Here is an 8255-nt window from a genome sequence, read left to right as displayed (position 1 = left end):
TCTTCTTCTTCTTCTTCTTCTTCTTCTTCTTCTTCTTCTTCTTCTTCTTCTTCTTCTTCTTCTTCTTCTTCTTCTTCCTAAAAAAGCATCAGGTAACCGAACAGATACATGTACTCTCTAGCTTATGTCAACAGGATCTCTTTTAGAAGTTCGCACTTCTGTCACTAGGTACATTGGCAGTCGATCCATATCTTTACACTCTGGAGAACAGACATAAAGAGACTCAGGACGAGTCTACTTGCTTAGCCTCTACCAACAAAGCTTGCAGCACCAACAACTGCATCTAAGTATTTCCTATATGCAAGGCACTCGCTAACCCTGTACTTGGGCCCCTGTACTTGTATTAGGTAAAATGTATTTACCTAATCCCCATGATGTAGCAAAAGTAGATACTATTATAAACCTCAGGGGCGAGAAAACATTGGTATGGACAAAGAAGTTAAGCAGCTTGTTCAAGGGCCGTATAACTGATACAGGATGAAGCCTAGATTTGAACCCAGGAGAGGGGAAGTGAGGAGACAAGGGAAAAGGGGCTGGGGATGAAGGGCTGTTCTTTCTGTTCTCTGCAAGATCTAAGGACAGATACTCAACTCCAAGAAAGCAACTGCACTCAGTGCTCAGTTTGCTAGGTTCACAGAGGTGCTGGGTGCCTTCGAACCATCCACCAACTCCCCTGTGGGCCAGAGCCCAAAGCTGACCCCCAGAATACATCTGCTTCTTCTGGAGCCCCAGGGAAGGAAGGGCTGCAGGAAGGGCTGACCGGGAATGGAAATGCCTTTGCCAGGAGTCTCTCAGGAATTTGACAAGCCTTGTATTACTCCATTGTCTCTCCCCACAATGGAATCCAGAGAAAAGATTCATTCGGACCTAAGGTCAGGAAGTTCCTATCTGAAATCAGAGGTCCTTATTCCCTGAGCCTCTGGTGAAGGTGGCAGGTAGGGGGAAAAGAGAAACAGGAAGAGAATAGGCTCCCGCAATCCTCTCTGAAGACTCACGCCCAGTGACCTACAAGCCTCTCTCATCTCCTGTGGACCATAACAGCACCACCTTGGGAACCAAACATTTACCATGTCTTTTGGGGAACATTTATCCAGATCATAGCAGGCAGGAGATTGCTAATGGCTTCTTTTCTTTATTTTTATTTTATTTCATTCCTCCATGTAGCCCTGGCTGAACTGGGACTCCCTTTGGAGACCAGGCTGGCCTTGAACTCAGAGATCCACTTGCCTCTGCCTCCTGAGTTCTGAGACTAAAGGTGTGCGCCACCAACACCTTGCAGTAATGACTGGTTTTCAGTGAAATATTATGTCCCATTAGATCCCAAATCTATTATGTCACATCAGGGGAAATGAGACCGGGAATTCTCTTAGCCTGTGCTCGAGAATGTAGGACCCAAGCCATCTGGCCTAGCGTTGGAAGAGAGAAGAAATCAGGCTTTTGGTGCTTGGTTGCCTGGTTTCACCAGATATTAGAATGAGCTCTACGGTTAGCTAGGGTGTTCTGTAGCCAGTAGCAATAGAACTAACATCCCTGAGGCTGTCTGTGCATCGAGTGAGGTAAAAGCTCTTACAACAGTGTTTGGTAAGTTAGTAACCATCTAATTAAACATGACCTTTTTATGGCTGAACTCCTGTTACCTGAAATCACAGGTGGGAACCGGTGAGATGGCTAAGTGGGTAGATAGGCTTGCCACCAAGCAGATTCTCGAAGTTAGCCTCAGACCTACACACATGGTAGGATCATGCACACACACACACACACACACACACACACACACACACACACACACTAAACGTAATAAGATAATATCCAAAAGAAAATACCCATGCATCTCACCATGACACATTGTGCATTTATGGTCAGAGACCAGTGTTTTGACAACTATTCTGGAACAAGACACAAATGATAGTGTTGAGGAGAAGAGCCTAGCTTGTTGCTAAGTTACCATTTGCAGATGGAAACAGACCATCTTCCAGGGAGACAACAGGGCATGGTGCCTGCCCTACGTGGTAACAAACAGACAATGCAATCAGGAATGTGAGAGTACCTTCTCTAACCCCCCCCCCTTACCTGCTGCTAAGGAACTGGATTTTAGCGCCTCCCTCACCACCAATCATACAACACTAACCTACCCGACTGCTTCACACATACTTTGGTGTCATGGTTGTCCTGCTTGAGGACCAATGGGCAGGCAGCTCCTTTGTCACCTCTGGAAGAGTAATATTCTGATGTCTAGGCACATCCCTTCTCTGTCCTCTTCTCTGAGGCTTTGCCTGTCCTGTGTTCATCGATAAATGAGAAGAGAGAGAGAGAGAGACTTGCTCCTGCATATGGTGGAGGAGAAAGTTTATTGTAGATAAAAGGAAGACCATAGCCAGAGGCAGAGACATAGAGACATGTGGGAGAGTCCATTGTGGATATGAGCCTAAGCCCTGTGAGGAGGGAAGGGAGAAGAGATAGAAGGAAACCAGAGGTGGGTAACCAAAATGACTGTATTGTATAAGGAAGGGCAGCTGGGGAATGGGCCCTTCTCCGCTGGGCTAGAGAAGTTTAGGGTAAGGTGAGGGGCAGGGTATGCCTGCCAGGAGGACTCTAGAACAGGTAGGGACTGGGGGATGCTGGGAGAACCTGGACACCCGGTTCCCTTTGTTATGTTAAGTAGGTACCTCAGCCTTTTGTCCCAGGTTTAAGACCTAACAATGGGATTTTTGTGGGTTAGCCTGAAATGGGTCAGATCCCCATGAATGGTCAGAGAACTTTCTTAGTTCCAAGATCAGCACCCTTGCTGTAGGCTACCATGTAACATCTCTCTAAGTGTTGGGAGACCAGTCATAGGATTCGTGGTTCTTCACGGCCAGACTGAGTCAGTGATCAGGTCTCCTCATCGCCTCTGTGCTGACCTGCTCTGCTTCAAAGTTTCCCACCCTCACCTGGACCTTATCCAAAACGGAGGTGGGATTAGAACTCAGGCCCCTAGGTGGGACCCAGGGGGATGGGAAGCGCCTCCAGAGCCCTTGAGGCTCTGCATTGTTTCCAGTGGCCTAGTTCCTCCTTCCTCTGTTTCCTTGTCTTCCTCTCTCTGTAAAGAGATGAACTTTGGGGGAGGGGGCAGGGTGTGTGTGTGTGTGTCTGTGTGTATGTATGTGTGTGTGTGTGTGTCTGTTTGTGTGTGTGTGTGTGTGTGTGTGTATCTCTGTGTGTGTCGGGGTGTGTGTGTGTGTGTGAATTTTCCCATTCTGCTTTATTCCCTCTCTTTGAAGCACAGGAGCAAGATGTCTGGAATGCCTGAAAAGTAAATAGCGAACAGTTCAAAAAACAGTGTTGTAATGCAAGGGTCTAGCAAAGAACCCGGGCCCTGAGCATCGCTACCACTATGGCTACCGCTGCTTCTGGTCCACTGGCGAGGTCTTTCTCCAGCTGAGTCTCAGACAGTCACAGCAGGAAGAACCAGGTCGGGCTGGCCTTTGAAGAGCCGCCCACAGCTCTCAGGGCACAAAGCTTTCATTGATCTTTGGTTTTTAATTAGTTGTCTCTTCCTTTTCCATATCTTTTTTCCTTTCCTTTCCTTCCCATGTTTCTTTGCTCTTTTTTCCCACTCACCGCAGTCTGGATGGAACCATGAACCAAGTTAAGGGTGAAGCCAAACAGAGCAACGTCTCGGAGCCAGCCAAGCTGGAAGTCCAGTTCTTCAAGTGTAAGTATCCAGTTCCTTCAGGAAGCCTCGGTGGGTGGGAGACACACAGATGGAAAGCAGGAGCCCTGTGTTCAAAGACATCTGAGTCCTGCCATCAAGGTTCAATTCTCTGTGCACCTTCTGTGTGTACTTCCCTGGGCTAGGCACTGGGGTGCACAGGGATGCAGTGAGGGGCAATGAGATAGAGCCAGCTGTGTCCTTGCAAGCTGAGAGCCAATGTGAACAGTTGGGGAGGAACCAGAAAACTTAGTAGCATTTCAGCAGACAAGGCTCACCCAAGAGCCTAATCTGGGATACAGGAGCCCCCAAAGATGAGACGTTAAGAGAACAATTGGCCTATGCGAAAGCTTACAGGCCAGAGACAAGAGTTGAGGCTCTTCAGAGGCCTGGCTCTGCTGCTCTCTGACTGCCCTCTGAGGTCGGGGCAACCTTAGGAATATACACAGGCTATGGAGAAAATAGTTTTGTTTGCCCTGTAGATAGGTCGGAGAATTCAGCTCAGACCTGTGAGGTTTTCTCTTGCTATAGGGTAGACACTAAAGTCACTCACTGCCTGCAAGAAAAATCACCATCCTTCTTCCTGCTAACAGCTCCCTGCTTCTATGCCCCAGCCCCGCCCCCAGCCAGTCAAGTCCCTAGAGAAGGGCAGAGGGGAAATTCTTACTTACAAACCGAGAAAGGACCACTGTAAGGATAAAGCTGTTTTTCCCGAACTTGTGACTGTGAGCAAATGCCCCCAGGTGAACGAGCTGCCCAGCATTGCGAAGCTAGACCAGGCAGGCTCCCTGGAGTGCCAAGGGCTCTGCGTGTGTTTATTTTACTCCTCATTTTTACCATCAAGGAAGTTGGATTGCAGAGAACCTGAGTAAGATGGATAGGCGCTGAGCTCATTGGAGCCTGACTCTCTGAACTCTCATGGGAGAATTTTCCCTGTGGCATGGATGGGGAAGGCGTGGGGATAGGAGTGAAGGTGATGAGCCTTAGTTTCTATCAGCCCTTGGATTCTGGGGTCTCCATGGCAACTGAGGCTGTACCTTCACCATGTGGAATATCACATGCACAGGCTACCCTAGGAGCCCTGGGACTGGAGGCAGGAGCTGTTTGCTGAGGAAGTTGAGGACTGAGAGGCTCATCTGGAACACAGGGTGCTCCAGTTTGCTTTCTGTTGCTATGGAGGAGTAGGGATGTTCAGCTTATAGGTTATAGTCCATCCCTGAGGGAAGCCAGGGCAAGAACTGAAGTTGAGATGATGCAGGGACACCGATTACTGGCTTGCCACCTGTAACTCATTCAGCTTGGTGTTTTTGATACAACTCAGGACCACCTGCCCAGGAGTAACACCACCCATGGTGGGCTGAGCACACTCCATTCATCATTAATCAAGAAAATGCCCCACAGGCCAATCTGATAGAAGCAGTTCCTCAAATGAGGGTCTCTCCTTACAAGATGACTCTAACTTGTGTCAAGTTATCAAAAACAAAACAAAAACAAAAAACAAAAACTAAACAAACAAACAAAAAATTAACCAGCACTGAGAGGTTAAACGGTTGTGGGGGACCTTCTAGGATATTTGGGAGATTGTGGGAAAGGTGGAAGGTGCCTCCAGTACAAGACGGAATTAAGTCCCTCAATGGAGTTTGCACCACAGTCTCCATGAGCACTGCAGCAAGGGTGACACTTTCCAATAAAGAGAGACGTGGAAGTTGTCTGTGCTAAGAGGAAACGCCGGGCAAGTCTATTCTTGAGAGACAGACAATGTGTGGGAAAGACGGAATGTTTATGTCTGGGTGGATTTAAGACCCTTTGATGCTGCCGAGGTGGTGGGAGACACACTTTCCCAAAACTCAAATGCAGAGTGACCAACTTCACAGACAGTAGACACTTGATGATCTCCCCACTCGTGTGCGTGTGTGCAGGTGTGTGCATGTGTGCAGGTGTGTGCATGTGTGTGTGTGACATGTAAGGACCCCAAGTGCCAAAGGACAAGTCAACACCAATTGTCTATCCAGGCTTCCGACCACCTTCTTCTCCCCACCCCTCTATTTTCATATTTATAAAAAGAGACTCAAGGGTAGGAAGAACCTTGGCGGGTGGCCCTCTAGACCCAGGTTTTCACGCAGTTAGCTGGACTCTTGGCACTTAGACATCCCCCATCCTGCTTTATCACACAACTCCTCAGGCATTCCTGGCAAATATAAACAGGAACCGTTAATATTTTTGAGTGGAGGGGGCAGGCTCTCTGGAATCTAAGAGGGCACCACCATGAGAGCACGTGGACCCATAGTTTCATATTTCTTTGGTCTGCACACAGCTTCCCCCACTGGCTGTGTCATCCTTGATGTCTGGACTGTGAATTTCCTTTGCCCTGTTCCCTAGCTGTGGCAGTAAATTCACAGAGATTTTAAATCCGGATGGAGAGGATAAAGGCTCAATCTTTCCTCTCAAGAACCTCTTTAAATCAGGCCCCGTCAGTCTACAGATGCCGGTCACTGGACCTTTATGAGTCCTTTGGTAGGAAAAGCTTATAGCCTCCAGGCTGGAGAGATGGCTCAGTGGTTAAGAGCACTGGCTGCTCTTTCCAAGGTCTGGAGTTCAATTCCCAGCCTGCACCTACCCACCTGGTAGCTCGTAACCATCTATAATGGGATCTGATGCCTTTTTCTGGCAGGCAAGCATATCATAAGTAAACAAACAAACAAACAAAAAAGTAAAGAAAGAGAAAAAAGAAAAGGTTACAAGCCATAACCATATCTTTGAGGAGAGGGTCTTGTCTCAAGACAGGATTTCTCTGTGTAGCCTTGGCTGGCTTTGAACTCATAGAGATCTGCCTGCCTCATCCTCCCGAGTGCTGGGATTAAGGTGTGAGCTCTCACTATCTGGTTTACCACACCTCATTCTCTAAGCTCAGTAGTTTGCTGAGACCGCACAAGAGGAAACACTCCAACACATCAGCCTCTGTTTCTTCACACGATTGGGCTGTTCAGGAATGTGGACTCCAGCCCATTGCTGTGCATTCTCCACCCTCCTTGCTAAGCAGGGCTTTTGTGCAATTTGGCGCTAGTTCACCCAGCTAGTCCAAGGAGGCCGTCTGAATCACCAGCCATCCAGTGCACCTTCTCAGTATTGCTGTTAAAGAGGAGGGCATAAAAACTGGTCTTGGCTATTGACACACACTACAATCAGCATGGAGTTTTGTTGTTGTTTTTAGATACCAAACACGGTGGGGCAGACCTGTAATCCCAACACTGAGGAGACTAGGGCAGGAAAGATGCTAGTTCTAGGTCAACCCGAGCTGTAGAGTGAGGCACTATCTCAAGATTAAAAGGTGGCTGGTGACATGGCTCTGTGGATAAAGTACTTGCCCTTCGAGCCGAAGGATCTGAGTTTGAACCCTAGAACCCACCTAAAGCTGGAGAGGACTCCTAATATTGCCCTCTGACCTCCATACATATGCCACGGCTTGTGTCCCTGTGCCCAGTGTGTGCACGCACACGCCTACGCATGCACAAATAATACTTTTTTTTTTTTTTAAGGAAGCCAACCACCTGAAAGTTGGAGCAGGAGAAGGGTGGGGAAGAGGTGCTTAGTGTCACACACACACACACACACACACACACACACACACGTTTCAGCATCGATTTAGAGATTGGGTCCCCAGAGCCCTGGAAAGGAGGCTTCCCTTGCCCTGGTCCTTCCTCATGATGTTGCTTCTGGTTCTCAGTGATGCCACCAGCACCCTACTGGATCCTGGCCACTGATTATGAAAACTACGCCCTCGTGTACTCCTGCACCACCTTCTTCTGGCTCTTCCATGTGGATTTTGTTTGGATTCTCGGAAGAAATCCTTATCTCCCTCCAGAAACAATAACCTACCTAAAAGATATCCTTACTTCTAATGACATCGACATCGAAAAAATGACATCAACAGATCAAGCGAACTGCCCTGACTTCCTGTAAAGGGGGCGGGAAAAACCACACCAGGCTATTTCTTTGCTTTGCATTCCCTGGCTCCACCCCCACGCCTCCTAAGGACCAAGCAACCTTGGCAGGCACTAGAGGGAGAGTAAGGCTATAGAAGCCAATGGAGGGAGGGGACTCATGGAAAGTTGGCCCAAACCCAACCTGACCCCACACTGTCACCTTGCTAGCCCAATAATAAACATTTTGCTGATCAGCTGTGTTTCCTGTGGATTCTGAGCTAGGTTTATAGTGCAAGAGTCATGGTCGGCAGATGGTTGGAAACCCTTTGGCTGTAGTTTAAAGGTAGGAGAAAGCTGATGGCCAAGTCAGATCCTGGTGACTCGGATCCAGGGTCCCTCTCCACCGCAGATGCTCTGGAGGGAATTCTGGGACGTTTTTCATTTCTGTCTGGAGGCTTCCTTGAAGCTTTTACTTTCTCATCGGGAAGTCTTAGGAACAAGGCCGAAGCATGAGCAGCCTGAAAGTATCTGGGAAAAGCAGGCATCCTGTGAGGAAAAGACAAAGGTTGTTTGTTTGTTTGTTTTGTTTTGTTTTTTCGAGACAGGGTTTCTCTGTAGCCCTGGCTGTCAGGGAACTCACT

At 48.2% G+C, this 8255-nt stretch overlaps 1 protein-coding gene across 3 annotated transcripts in view; it reads left to right on the top strand.

Moving 5' to 3' along the window:
- Apod (apolipoprotein D) overlaps positions 1-7868 on the top strand; it is a 20536-nt gene extending 12668 nt beyond the window's left edge. For all 3 annotated transcript variants that reach the window (XM_021185363.2, XM_021185362.1, XM_021185361.1), the window contains 2 exons: positions 3606-3694; positions 7416-7868. In XM_021185363.2, coding sequence (XP_021041022.1) covers positions 3606-3694; positions 7416-7651 — 325 coding nt within the window. In that variant the 3' untranslated portion in view covers positions 7652-7868. The remainder of the gene's footprint in view (positions 1-3605; positions 3695-7415) is intronic.
- The last annotated feature ends 387 nt before the right edge of the window (positions 7869-8255 follow it).

This window comes from Mus caroli, chromosome 16 (assembly GCF_900094665.2).
Source record: "Mus caroli chromosome 16, CAROLI_EIJ_v1.1, whole genome shotgun sequence".
In the NCBI taxonomy this organism is placed as follows: Eukaryota; Metazoa; Chordata; class Mammalia; order Rodentia; family Muridae; genus Mus; species Mus caroli.
Note: the sequence above shows the minus strand (reverse complement) of the source record. Positions and strands in the feature narration are given on the sequence as shown.